This window comes from Haliotis rufescens, unplaced genomic scaffold (genome assembly GCF_023055435.1).
Source record: "Haliotis rufescens isolate VD_foot unplaced genomic scaffold, xgHalRufe1.0.p SCAF_5, whole genome shotgun sequence".
In the NCBI taxonomy this organism is placed as follows: Eukaryota; Metazoa; Mollusca; class Gastropoda; order Lepetellida; family Haliotidae; genus Haliotis; species Haliotis rufescens.
The window spans coordinates 37,598,183-37,613,546 of NW_025964223.1; the positions used below are offsets into that span (position 1 = coordinate 37,598,183).

Sequence of the window (15,364 nt, forward strand, 5' to 3'; positions counted from 1 at the left end):
ATTTTTCTTCTCTTTTACTAGAATTGCTATAATATTGATCATCATTTAAAATGGACATTATCTTTCTTTGATAAAATGATTTATTCATAATAACAATAGCACCCCCTTTATCGGCTTCTTTAATAACGATGTCTGTATTATATTTAAGATTAGTAAGGCCTTTCAATTCACATTCAGATAGGTTTTGAATTTTCACCAGACTTTCACCATTATTCTTATTGCCTGCGTCATCATCCCATTCGAAGTTGTTGTCCTCTTCAGGTTCAAAATATTCAGCCAGTCTCAGTTTTCGAGTAAAGTTCTCTAAGTCTGTTTTGATAGCCTCTGGATTGGGCGTAGGTGTAGGTGTAAACTTTCAACCTTTTGTCAGTAAACTGACTTCATTTACACTGAGGGGATGAAAAGACAGGTTTATAATTTTAGGATCTTTTATGTGATTCCCTGCTTTTCCACCTTGGGAGTCTGCAACTGCATCGGCAAAGGTTTTCCCACATTTAACAACCTTTGACTTGTTGTTTTTTGTCTTAGACATTTTTAACTGGGATGCTTGATTCCTCATCACATCATGTTTATTAACAGATGCAGGGAGGATGTGATCTGTTTGTTTCTTATTTTTGAAGAAAACGTTCACATATCTTTCTTGATATCTCAGCAACCAGTTTTCTTTTTGTCGCGACTTTTCACATGCGTTTCTTCATCTTTGTTGCAATCATCTTTCCAGATTTTAAGAAGTTTATCAAGCACATGCCCTGAATTTCTTCTATGTAGCAATTCGCGCATATGTTCATCTGTGTCATCGAACTTACGGCGATAATTATCCGCGTTTATTTGCATCAGCTTAATGTTACTTCGAAATCTCTGTACCGCTAGCTTGATACGAATATCTTTTGCTTCATCACTCTCACCTTCTATTGGTCGAATGTGATATTTAAGAGGAAGCATAATGTGTTCTTCATTCAACCACGTTTCATAAATGATGCAGTGGTTTCTCACACTTAGATAGTTCCAAAAAGCTTTACTCCGTGCATTATGGATAGATTTCCATAGGTGTTCCATTAACTTCCTCTGTCTATATGCTTCTCTTTCTACCGTAAGATTCTGTATTTCTGCAATGTACGGATTTTGAATGAGCTAACCTTTATTGTCTTGAGGATGTCCAACTGAATCCCGTGAATTTGGCGTTTCCATACGGGTGCCTACGTGTTCACCCTTCATTATCACTGCTAAATCTGTGATTAGCTCACTTGTGATGTTTCATTGTTGTTTCATCTGTGTTTCCTTTGCAACCGTCAATAAATGAACATTTAGATACATGTGGAAGCAGGAACCTTTTAAGTTTTCCCACTATATAAGCTAAATTTTGATCATGAACCTACATTGTTTCAAAAAGAGCAACATTTCATCCATAAATATGCGCCTAAGTTAAATGTAAAGGCGTAAGTTTTTTGTCCATTGTCACCTTGGTATTGTGACGTCATAGTTTCCTAAATCTTATGACGTAATGTAACTACCGTATTTTCTTGAGTATAGTGCGCACTTTTTTTTCGAAAAAACACAGCATTGTAGAAGGGGGTGCGCATTATACACGAATTATGAGTTTGGATGTTTTTTTCCCCCATGGAAAGACATTACCGTGAGCACAAAACACCGGGAATACCATGTCAACAAATCCATACTGAAGTACGCAAAATAATTATGTAATTACACTGTCTGGCTATAAAAAGTGTTCTTTGTATATCTGAACTTATGTTTGTAACTTATGTCATTGATTTTATTCAAAATTCCTTATAATATTGTTTTTATTAATTTCGGCGAAATCGTGTGTGAAGCGATCGGAAGATCGCACAACTCACCGTTATTAACAGCAACCACGGTCAGAATACCGCTATTGACGCCTTGAAACAAACTTTAGTTGACAGAGAATGGATACATATATCATAAATGACATACTTTGACTCGTTAAAAGTCATATTTGTTTTTGTTTGATGATTCTATGTCAACATGAAATTCTCGCGATCACGTGATCATGTGCGCGTGAGCCTTGACGGTGACTGGTCAGACATGTTCCATGTAAAAAATAATGCCCGGGAATAGCGATCAGCTGCTTCGCTTAGGGTTATTATTATTTTAAATATGTTTATTAAAGGTTGCATATAATTAAGAAAATAATGGAATATATTATTCCTGATAAATGAAATAGTTTCAGATACAATTGTTGCCGATCCTTGCATTAAAAATCTTATAAAGTTATATCATTGGGTGTGTCTTGACCGAATCACCGGTCGATTCCAAGAAAACGTATGTACAGCTGATTGCTGTTTCCAGCTTAGTTTACGAGAAAATACGCAAGGTAATCTTAATGCCTAAATATAAAACAATGCCTAGCAGAACAATAAATACTATTTAAACGGTAAATAAACATGTCTTGTGATTTTTTATCTCAAATTTCGAATTTGTACTGACGAAGTTTCTCAGCACCCGTTCGTTTGCCGGACTTCGCTGAAAGGGTATGGTGTAAAAAATTTCTGCGCATAATATTCAAATTTCTTTTTTTCCAAAATATTGAACCCGCTAGAGGGGGGTGCGCATTATACATGGGTGCGCACTATACTCAAGAAAATACGGTATATGTTACTTCTTCATGTTCATTATTCTGTTATGGCCTGATGAGATTCGTAAAAGCGCTAGCCAATTAAAACTGAATTCAATCTTACTCCACTTATTTAATCATTACTATATATATATGGAATATATGACAGACCAATGAAATGACTAACAAGAAGTCAGCATTAGCCAATCAGCAAGGGGTTCTCTTAAGCTTTATGGCCTTAGTGGTGACATCCATTCCAGATTACGCTTAAAGAATGTGTTTTCTAATCGTGCAATGTTGAAGAGGTTAACACAGTATATTCCAAATGACAGCCATCTGCCGTTTCTCGCGTCAATGGGATGAAATTTGAAATGGAAGAAACTTTCCATAGCCAGTGGGAAGTACTGCCATACAAAATCTGCCATCTATTAGAAATTCCAGAAATTTATTTTGTTTCGTTTTCAAATTTTTGCATCGAGAACTGGGACAAAATAAATTTCTGACAGTCACTTTCCCAATCTGATAAGTGACGTTCTGACTTGTTGATAAAAAATATGTTTTGATGTGATCCGTAATGGAATAGCAGTGAGCACTAACATCTGATTTTAATGTGATTGGTACATCTATGTACACTAAGTATTCCAAAGTAGTGGTACCTGTTGATGTATTCATCAGAAACAAGTGCATCTATGTACAGTAATCATGGTAAAGTAGTGGTACCTGTTGATGTTTTCATCAGAAACAAGTGCATCTATGTACAGTAATCATGGTAAAGTAGTGGTACCTGTTGATGTTTTCATCAGAAACAAGTGCATCTATGTACAGTAATCATGGTAAAGTAGTGGTACCTGTTGATGTTTTCATCAGAAACAAGTGCATCTATGTACAGTAATCATGGTAAAGTAGTGGTACCTGTTGATGTTTTCATCAGAAACAAGTGCATCTATGTACAGTAATCATGGTAAAGTAGTGGTACCTGTTGATGTTTTCATCAGAAACAAGTGCATCTATGTACAGTAATCATGGTAAAGTAGTGGTACCTGTTGATGTTTTCATCAGAAACAAGTGCATCTATGTACAGTAATCATGGTAAAGTAGTGGTACCTGTTGATGTTTTCATCAGAAACAAGTGCATCTATGTACAGTAATCATGGTAAAGTAGTGGTACCTGTTGATGTTTTCATCAGAAACAAGTGCATCTATGTACAGTAATCATGGTAAAGTAGTGGTACCTGTTGATGTTTTCATCAGCATCAAGTGCATCTATGTACAGTTATCATGGTAAAGTAGTGGTACCTGTTGATGTTTTCATCAGAAACAAGTGCATCTATGTACAGTAATCATGGTAAAGTAGTGGTACCTGTTGATGTTTTCATCAGAAACAAGTGCATCTATGTACAGTAATCATGGTAAAGTAGTGGTACCTGTTGATGTTTTCATCAGAAACAAGTGCATCTATGTACAGTAATCATGGTAAAGTAGTGGTACCTGTTGATGTTTTCATCAGAAACAAGTGCATCTATGTACAGTAATCATGGTAAAGTAGTGGTACCTGTTGATGTTTTCAAAGCCTGGCATGTAAGCTGCCATCATTTCACAGAAGTGTTCGGCGTCCACATTGTCTTCAGTGTCCCCAAGTTCATCGAGGATGCTGAGGAGATATGTCAGCACAATCTCATCTACACAGCTGGAAACATAATATACCATTTGGCTGACAGAGTATCAAGGTCTCGTTATATACACATACCATTTAGCTGACACAGAATCAAGGTCTTGTTATATACATGTACCATTTAGCTGACAGTATCAAGGTCTCGTTATATACATGTACCATTTAGCTAACAGAGTATCAAGGTCTCGTTATATACATGTACCATTTAGCTGACAGTATCAAGGTCTCGTTATATACACATACCATTTAGCTAACAGAGTATCAAGGTCTCCTTATATACGCATACCATTTAGCTGACACAGTATCAAGGTCTTGTTATATACATGTACCATTTAGCTAACAGAGTATCAAGGTCTCATTATATACACATACCATTTAGCTGACACAGTATCAAGGTCTTGTTATATACATGTACCATTTAGCTAACAGAGTATCAAGGTCTCGTTATATACAAATACCATTTAGCTAACAGATTACAAGGTCTCGCTATATACATATACCATTTAACTGACACAGTATTCAGGTGTCGTTATATACATGTACCATTTAGCTGACAGAGTATCAAGGTCTCGTTATATACATATATCATTTAGCTGACAGAGTATCAAGGTCTCATTATATACACATACTATTTAGCTGACACAGTATCAAGGTCTCGTTATATACATATACCATTTAGCTGACACAGTATCAAGGTCTCGTTATATACATGTACCATTTAGCTGACAGAGTATCAAGGTCTCATTATATACATATACCATTTAGCTGACACAGTATCAAGGTCTCATTATATACATATACCATTTAGCTGACACAGTATCAAGGTCTCGTTATATACATATACCATTTAGCTGACACAGTATCAAGGTCTCGTTATATACATATACCATTTAGCTGACACAGTATCAAGGTCTCGTTATATACACATACCATTTAGCTGACACAGTATCAAGGTCTCGTTATATACATATACCATTTAGCTGACACAGTATCCAGGTCTCATTATATACACATACTATTTAGCTGACACAGTATCAAGGTCTCGTTATATACATATACCATTTGGCTGACAGAGTATCCAGGTCTCGTTATATACATATACCATTTAGCTAACAGAGTATCAAGGTCTTGTTATATACATGCACCATTTTGCTGACAGAGTATCCAGGTCTCGTTATATACATATATCATTTAGCTGACACAGTATCAAGGTCTTGTTATATACATATACCATTTAGCTGACAGAGTATCAAGGTCTTGTTATATAAATGTACCATTTAGCTGACACAGTATCAAGGTCTCGTTATATACATATATCATTTAGCTGACACAGTATCAAGGTCTCGTTATATACATGTACCATTTAGCTGACAGAGTATCAAGGTCTTGTTATATACCATTTAGCTAACAGAGTATCAAGGTCTCGTTATATACATGTACCATTTAGCTGACATGTACCATTTAGCTGACACAGTATCAAGGTCTCGTTATATACATATACCATTTAGCTGACACAGTATCAAGGTCTCATTATATACATGTACCATTTGGCTGACAGAGTATCAAGGTCTCGTTATATACACATACCATTTAGCTGACACAGTATGAAGGTCTCGTTATATACATGTACCATTTAGCTGACAGAGTATCAAGGTCTCGTTATATACATATACCATTTAGCTAACAGATTACAAGGTCTCGCTATATACATATACCATTTAGCTGACAAAGTTTCAAGGTCTCGCTATATACACGTACCATTTAGCTGGCACAGGTCTGTGTCAAGGTCTGGCTATATATATATACACCATATAGATGACACAGTTTCAAGGTCTTGTTATCTTGTTATATACATTTACATATACCATTTATGTTAAGCATACTCATGCTTTAACCATATTTTTTAAGGCAAAACTATATTTTATTACACTAGTTATGGGGTAGAGCAGACGATTTTCCTTAAATTATTAATACATCATAATGTGACTGTGTATCTTTACCTGACAGCTTCATGCAAGTTGTGTTGCTGCAGGAAATCAGATAAGGCTTTCTTCACTTCCTCTTCACGGTCCATTCTGAAATAACATAATTACCATCATCATCACATCCATGCATCCTGCAAGAAAATTATACATATTACAGTAAATTGTATATTCATAAATACTTATCCTCTCTCACTCTATACATTCCTCCTTCTTCTTTCAAACCCTGCGTGGAAACGTCCCTGAACAAAGTTTCCATCTTTTAAGCTTTATTCGCCCAAACACCCTGAGCATCAACATGGCGACCACCTTGCCAATTAGGTCACACACCCAAATCTCGTGCAGCTTGCTGTATGTGTGCTGATCACTTGACCCGTAAAACTTATCCCCTATCACTCTATGCTTTTATCCCACAGTTAGGACAGTGGGTCGCAGATACCCCAGGCTGTCTTATTCTATAACCATGAGATATACACGAGGAAGCTAAACATACTTCAATCCTAAGATTGTTACACATTCGCAACCACATAGTTTTGAAGTAGTGCAACCTATTCAAACACGACTTTTAAACAATCCGGAAGGGGGCTCCAGGAATTTAGCTCTTCAAACAAAATCTGCCAATGCTCGTATTAGAAAAGACCTCAATTTTTTGGCATCTCATTTAATGCCATGTCAAAACTATCTATCCCACTGTGGAGTAAAATTCATTAAGACATGACGAGGAACAATCGACAATATCCATAAGAGGATCTTCAAACCAATACTGAGACATCACATGCTCGAGGCAGAGGTAAGCAGGTAGGGGTTTGGGATACCGCTGAAATGACCTTGCCTTGTGAAGACTTCATAGTTGAAGACTAACGTCTCTACAGATGAGTTATTGCTTCTCCATTGAAGCCTCGATCTGGGACCCTGGTTACTGGTTAAGTACAAAAAATAAATAAGGCTCTCAATTAATTATTCGTGTTGTACACGATACGAAATGCTCGACTGCGTGAGTGTCAATACTCACATTCTATCTGCATTGACAGCCTGTCGTTAATTGTTGAGCCAGGACAAGCGGACCAAAGTGATGTAGCCCTTGGAATTTGGTTACAGAGATATCTCGTAAGTAGTGTGAAGTGAAGACCATGTCGGACTTCCAGAAGCATCCTTCCATGATAGCACTGAGAGAGCAGTTGCTATGTAGAGCCATGGTGGATGCGACAGCTCTCGTCTCATGAGGATGTCTGAGGTAGAGGTAATGCCGCAAAGTTGTAGGTATGGAGAATTGTTGATTGCAACTCGGGAACCTCTGAGGTAACCATCTGGGAGATGGGGATGAACAATCTCTTCTGGGATCGTCGAAAGGTCAATGCAGCCTGCAGGTAGATCCGTAAGGATCGAACTAGACATAGCAGGATGTCCTCAGGATCCTCGGGATGTAGAATAGAAGCCAGAGACGGGATGGTAAATAGCCTGTCCGGTTGCCCAGGGAGCAATAGAGCAGATAGATCTGCCTCAACAGTATCCCTCCAAGGCTTTCCATTTTTGGTCGTACATAGATTTAGTTGAAGTACGATGAGCCTGAGTAATGGTCTTCACTACTTGCCTTGAGTACCTTTGCAACTAAGGACTTCTGGAGATGAGTCAGGTGCATATAGATGTAGAGTGTCCAGCAATGGATGTAGTAGGCTGGAGTGAGGTTGAAGGAGAAGGTTTCTTCGCAAGGGAAGTGGATGATGGTTTCCCTTTGCGAGATCTACCAACACGGTGAACCAGCTGCGAGCTGGCCAGTAAGGCACAATCAAATGAGGCAAAGCTGTTTCGTGGGGACCACCTTCTGTAACACCCGTGGTAGAAGCGCTATTGGTGGATAGGCATAAGAGTTGAGATTTCTCCCAAGATATGGCAAAAGTGTCGTACTTCCATGCCTTTTGATCGGGAATCAGAGAGATGAATTTGGGGAGTTGTGTGTTGAACCTAGTGGCAAATAAGATCGATCTTTTGGCAATGGAAGAGGTGGCAAATCCCCTTGAAGATTTCGGGATGTAGACACCATTCTGTTGAGGATGGTTAATCTTGACGGGACAGGGAGTTTGCTATGACATTTTTTACTCCCGGAATATGCAGAGCTCGGGCGCTAATGTCCAGAGTGTCGATGAGATGAAAGAACTCCATTGTCAGTGACAGTAGGGAGGCCGATTTGGCAGATCCCATTTTGTTGATGTACCAAAAAACTGAGGTGTTGTCTGACTGTATCATAAGTCGAGTTGATCTGTACTTAGTTGAAGTACTTCTGCCCAATGAAAGATCGCTAGAATGACCACCTTGAATTCAACATAGTTGATGTGGAGGGTTGATTCTGTTACTGATCAACATCCTGAAGTCTGACAATTCTGCAGGTCAATCTCATTAAAATCATATCTTAATTCTCGCTATCGCTAAACAAAGATCTGAGGACATCCCATTACGGGTCACCTCAGAACAACCTTTCATCCGACCAATCAAAGCATCGCTTACCAGATCATGAACGTGACAGTCGGAATGTGTTTTCTAAACATGCAACCTCAAAAACGTTAAAACGGGGTATTCCGAACGACAGTTACAACCCGTACGACTGATTCCGACAAAATTATCGTCTGTCTCTCGCCTCCATATGATAAACATTTGAACGGAGGAGGCATTGCACAATATGTGGGAAGCACTGCCATACAATCGTAACCATATATTAGACATTCCGGATTGTTCTTTTGTTCAGCTTTTTATTTCAATTTTAATCGAGAACCGTGTCAATATATTATTCAAGTGTAGTCTGAAATGGAAGTCACCAAGTTGGAATGAGTGCTGTAAAGATCGAGAAAGCTGCTTTCTCATTGGCTGATATCAACTTCTTGTTATTCGTTTCAGTGGTCGGTCAAAGTTTGCGAAAGGTCATTCTGATGTGACCCGTAATGGGATGTCCTCAGATCTCTGTTTAGCTGCAGCGAGAACTTAGATCTGATTTTAATGAGATTGTTCTGCAGGTGTGCTCCCCAACCAACAGTCGATGCATCCACGAACAAGTGGAGGAGACACAGAGGTGGGGTCCTGGCATTTTTCTTTGCAGCAACTGGTCTGCTCTGCGTCGATCTGATCTTTTGAATGACCCTGGGATGTGGTACCAACTTTTAGTCCTTCCCAGGGGGCGCTGAAGGCTTTGACTGCCCAAGCCTGAGAAACAGGTACCAGCAATATGAAGGAAAAGCAACAAATTCCAAGCTCTCTGTTGTCCATAAAACATAAAATGCATTTTTCTATTTCTATCTCTGCAAAAAATGTATTGCTACCCATCTCTTGAATATTGTAGTAACTGCAACTATGCATTTTGTAACCTATAATTGTGGATATAATCATTTAAATATGCCTACCGACAATGACTTCAAAAATGTACTATTCTATGAATATTAGCTTCCACGGTGATGCAGCCATTGAATTGGCTGTTTCAATCAGAGGGGATTATGTGATTTGGCAACCTCTAACTCACCAGTCAGAATCAAGTACGGTAATTTAGAAATTCATGGTAGAATGTAGATCAACATATCACAAGTCTTACCGGCATGAAATCTAAAAGTCGAAAGTAACTTGAAAAATAGTAATAAAATTTTCTGAGTGACAATGTTTACTTAGTACTGTTGCGCTTAAATAAAAGTATGTATTTTGTGGTTTGTATTTGTCACAACTCAAACGAAGCTTAAGCGCTGACAAGGGGTGGCTTAATTACCTGTTATAGTGCAACAAGTGATCGCATCTCATTTTACTTTTGCTCGTTTTCATTAGAAGACAGAAATATTAACCCAAAAATGATGAACAAAATGTACTCTTGTGAGCAAATATTTGAAGAAAAAAAAACCCACCATAATCACCATGCTCAAATACAACTAGAAAAGATGCAAAAATGCATAACCTGTATATATTGTAAAATTCATAGTACATAGTGTTAAAGATAAGCATGTGTAGATTGAATTTGGGGAATAGTCTTTTTCGTCAGTTTGCAAACGACAGATTGATAATAGCATTTCTTTGAGTGTGATACCAGAGATACTAAAAAATGTAATTTGTATAACTTAGCGGTGCGATTACTGGTAAAGTAAGTCGAGGGGAAAGTTCTATTTCCACTGTTTTGACTCCAAACCGTAGCATCATAACAGAGATCAACCGAATCTTATTCCATGGACAAAAAAAGCGCATTTGCTCAAAGTTTCACAAAAAATGAAGTTATTGGAACAGTTAACTTTGTACATGGAATAGGTAAAAAATAACATAAACAAATGGCGATAACTGACCAGTAGGTGCTTATGTTTACACCAACGGCTTCAAAATATCTCATTTATTATTCATGACTAAATGTAACACAGCACGTAGCCAGCAATTCTACAAAGTAATTGCTGTGTCCAGTATTATGATTATTTGTCATATTTATGCAAACTGACTGATAAGGGTACCTACCTAAGTTCTGTTAGATGTTACGCAACCTCCAGTCAGAGTCCCAGTCACAGTGGAGGACGACATTACCTGCACGACAGGCTCGACTAGATAATTGCACGACTTCTTTGTTCTGGCAAATGTACTTGGACAACAGTTTCTAATATGCACTGCTCACCGATGATGCATGTTCCCTTGGAAGTGCAGGACAAACATAAAATGCAACAACGAAATGAGACAGAACAGGAAATATCGCCTGTGCGGTTGCCATTGTTGCTTTCTTAGATTGTCGCCTTTGAAAGACAGAGGTGGCACTAATCACAGCACCATTCCGACTATTATCTCAGACTTTCTTGGGAAGTAATGTTGTCACACTGATGAAGAAAATATCAATGCGAATATCCATTACGCGTTTTCATACCTGCTAGGACCATTTCAACCTTAATTTTTCATATGATCCCGCGGACGTTTATCAAATTAGAAAATCTGAAACGCAAAATGAATGTATCGAGTGTGAATATTTCTAAACAGAACCTACACATCAAACAGACAAGTCGGTACTTTATGCACCTAAGTTATATCAGTTTTAAACGACATGTACATAATCAATGAATTTCCAACACGGCTTCAAAAGTTCACTTATGATGTTATTTCGCTACTGAATTTAAGTTTTGTAAAACTCACTAGGGTTCGCCAAATAAGGGAGATAACCGCGATTTAGTGAGAATGTTTCCGTACTGTTTTAACAGATGAATATATGCAAATTTATGTAAATGTTATTAATATACACCAACAAACGACACCTGTTTCATTTGTAACATAAATCTTGATTTACCGGTGAAACAGTGAACGAGCACTTAATAAAACAATATGTTTGTAAAGGATGTCTAAGTTAAACGTTCTTGCTAAACTGTGATTTAAAAATAGGAGTAAAAGACTAAAAATACATTTTTGAGGATTTCATGGGATCACCGTGGCTATGAACTATTATTACTTTAGGGGTTATGAATTGTACATGGCCTATATTATTTGGCCTGTTACATGTATCATGTATCCTATAGTGACAGGTATAGCACGTGTATATTATCTGTCAAACATGTCAATATACATACATTATTTTTTTTGTTTAACCTCGCACTCAGTAATATTCCAGCTATATGTAAATAATCGAGTCTGGACCAGACACTCCAGTGACTAACATCATGAGCATCGGTCCACGCAATCGGGATACGATGGCATGCATATCAACCAAGTCAACGAGTCTGACCACCCGATCCCGTTAGTCGCCTCTTACGATAAGCATAGTCGCCTTTTACAGCAAGCATGGGTTGCTGATGACCCTATTCTACCCCGGATCTTCACGGGTCCAGTATATGTACGGTATATTAGTGTGTTTATTTCATAGAATTATAGGGTATGATAATTTTCTTTACGGGCATAAGATATAATGAACATAAAGAAACTAGTGCGATTGGTTGTTGGAAATACACCAATCAAGACATCACAATGATTATGAATTTAGTTGGTAGTTGTATTTCAAAGGTAAGTTTTACTTTTTTTTGTCATCGATCGCACGAACGGTAGAAAACTAGTGCCAGGGCTCTTCAGTTCACCTGGATATGGAGTCATCAATCTGAAACGTCTACAAAACATGCTGTCAGTATTTGTATTCAAATATTCAAGTATGTGTGTTGAACCCCACAATAAAGTAAACAAATGCCAAAATTGATTGCATTTTCTACAAAATTGGTCGAGTAATTGCCATAAATAGCTTATTTGATATGTCTGCCGTAACCTGCGATGGTCATATTGAAAATTGAATTTGAAGCTCTTGAGCAAATTCAGCTTTCATTAGTGGTAGGAACAAGCATGTGAAGTTTCAGCCTTATTTGTCCAGTGGTTTCTGAGGAGAAAAAGATTACAGTGCAAGCTGACCAAGCTGATAGATGCCCAGGTCAAAGCAATGCAGACACCACCAAAGGCGGTGGTGATTCACCTTGGTTCGAACGACCTGGGTAAGGTAACCACGTGTCAGCTATATCATGAGATCAAGCTGGCACTCCTGAGGATACACCTCCTCCTACCTGGTGCTGTCATTCTGTGGTCAGACATGCTGCCACGGAGGTACTGGCATGTAGCCAGCCGTGCCCGGGACCTGGACGGGGCCAGGCAGAAGCTGAACAGACGAGTGGGGAACAGGGCCCGTGAGCTTGGGGGGATACGGGTTCCCCACACAGTGTTCAACCGGCAGGAGCAGCAACTGTACCTGCGTGACGGGGTTCATTTGTCACCGGCCGGACTTGATCTTTTCACACAAAACATTGGCAGCTCCCTTTCCGCAGTATGCTTGTAGGAAACATTTTCAGTATAGGATAACACGGTGGGTGTACATGAGCGCGAATGGTCGTGGTTGTGGGGAAGCACCTTGGTGCTTGTGGCGGGGTGCTGGTGGACTGCATTACAAGTTACATTTGGCGTCTTGGGATACATCCCAAATTATAAATTATTTAGGATAGGGTTACCCGCTTTACAGCAGGAACCAATTTATCCATTCTGCTTTACAGCAGATGGCTTAGTGTCCGCTTTACAGCGGATGGTTAGCTTGGCAACAATAGTTGCCCTCGCTCATGGTTTGGCAATGGTACTTGCCTGGCAGCGATAGCTGCATAGCAACATACCGTTGCTTGGCAACGGTATTTGCAGGGCAGCAGGCGCTGCATTGGTAAGCAACATGGGTTGCTTGGCAACGGTAGTTGCAGGGCAGCAGGCGCTGCATTGGTAAGCAACATGGGTTGCTTGGCAACGGTTGTTGCAGGGCAGCGGTTGCTGCAGTTGGGGTTGCTTAACAGGGGTTAAGCTCATTCCTGTAGTCCACCGGTACCTCCACATCCGCGACCATTTCATCCAATAATATCTCTTGTCTTAATTTGAAGCTCCGCTATCATGCATGATGGCGGAGCCGTCATAATGGAGCCATGTCCTTATACAATGACTGAGTAATGGCCATGAACAGTATTTTCAATACGGCTTAAGTCGGATTAAACCTATTGCACAAATTCAAGTATCATCATTGATGGGAACAAGCGCTTTCAGTTTCAGCTTCATTGATCCTGTCGTTTCTGGGGAGGGGATGTTTTCAATACGAGGAAAAACATTTTCCGAGAATGAGTGAATGGGTATTGTTTTGCGACGCTTTTCGCAGTATTCCAGCAGGGCGGAGGACACCTGAAATTGGCTTCATGTTGGGAATCGAACCCGGGTCTTCGGCGTGACGAGCGAATGCTTTAACCACTAGGCTACCCCACCGGATGTCTTTCCATTGTGTCTAGTGTTTCAGTACACATACTTCATTGTTCAGTGACTTCTAATTACTTCCTATCACCCCTGTTTCTAGGTGATACGGAGTTGGGGTAGTCAAAATGGAAAAAGACAATATTTGTTCATTTATTCATTAATTCACTTCTTTCTTTTTTCAGTAGTCATAATTGGGAATAGTCATAATGGGAGTGAACCTCCCACCGCCCCCTAGATTTTCAGAGAAAAAGAGCGTTATCAAAGTGCAAGGGTCACGATTTACAATATCACAAAGGAACATATATATGTTGGATCCCACTATTTACTACATACGTACCAAATTTCATCACATTTTGTACAAAAATGACCGAGTAATGGTTATAAAAATATTTAATAAGACTGCACGTCTTGAACAAATTGGGATGTCACCGTCGGTGGGAACACGTATGTGAAATTCCAATTTCTTCAGCGGTTTCTGAGTATGTTTACGACGGACAAGCAGGCACAGCATAATCTCACTTGACTCTCAGTCAGCTGAGCTATAAACACTAAAACGTAAATATTTATATCTCTATAAATTCTGTCTTGATGATTATATAATTGTAACAGACTTACCTCACAGAATAATACATGGCTCAGTATGTACATGTGTACATGCAGTCAACTATCTGTGACACTATATATTGTGTCTGGCTATCACCAAGCAATGTTATTGTTACATCACAGGAGATGATGTCACAATGTCATGACGTCACATATATATTACATCACAATCGCAGGTTTTACAACGTGAACAATCTCACGTTCGTCTATTTCCGTCAAGCCTCTGTTGGCTGTTTGCAGTGTGAAGCGTTCGACGCAGTAATCCAGCTGTGTGTGGTGTCGGAGGGAAACAAATCAGTTGTTGGCTGTAGTTTTAATTCGTTATCATAATTAGTATGCTTCAAGAAAAACGCGCGCGTGCGTGAGAGTGAAATACTTGTCTTCAACCCCAATCACGGTATATGAATACGTTTCATGCTAAAAAAAAGTAATTGTCTCAGTTGCGAAATGTGATTTTCTTTTTTTTCAGAAGTCACATTGCCATTGTACATTGATGTTTTTTTTGTTGCCACTGCGAAGTTTTAACTGCCATAGCAATCAAGTTAATATTGTATATGTAAACTCTGCCGACGGCGTCTATAGACTCTGCTCTCACATACAGCCGACGGCGTCTATAGACTATGCTCTCACATACAGCCGACAACGTCTGTAGACTATGCTCTCACATACAGCCGACAGCGTCTATAGACTCTGCTCTCACATACAGCAGACGGCGTCTATAGTATCTGCTCTCACATACAGCCGACAGCGTCTATAGACTCTGCTCTCACATACAGCAGA

General features: G+C 39.1%; 1 protein-coding gene across 3 annotated transcripts in view; it reads right to left on the reverse strand.

Annotated features, from left to right (window-relative positions):
* LOC124116320 (CUE domain-containing protein 2-B-like) overlaps positions 1-14,682 on the reverse strand; it is a 41,930-nt gene extending 27,248 nt beyond the window's left edge. Inside the window, exons 1-3 of one of the 3 annotated variants that reach the window (XM_046477601.2) lie at positions 14,597-14,682; positions 6,263-6,337; positions 4,143-4,277 (exon numbers count right to left, since the gene is read on the reverse strand). In XM_046477601.2, coding sequence (XP_046333557.2) covers positions 4,143-4,277; positions 6,263-6,337; positions 14,597-14,613 — 227 coding nt within the window. In that variant the 5' untranslated portion in view covers positions 14,614-14,682. Of the gene's footprint in view, positions 1-4,142; positions 4,278-6,262; positions 6,338-10,711; positions 11,172-14,596 lie in introns of those variants that run through there. The other 2 variants (XM_046477602.2, XM_046477603.2) reach the window with 2 other exon arrangements.
* Positions 14,683-15,364: the final 682 nt, after the last annotated feature.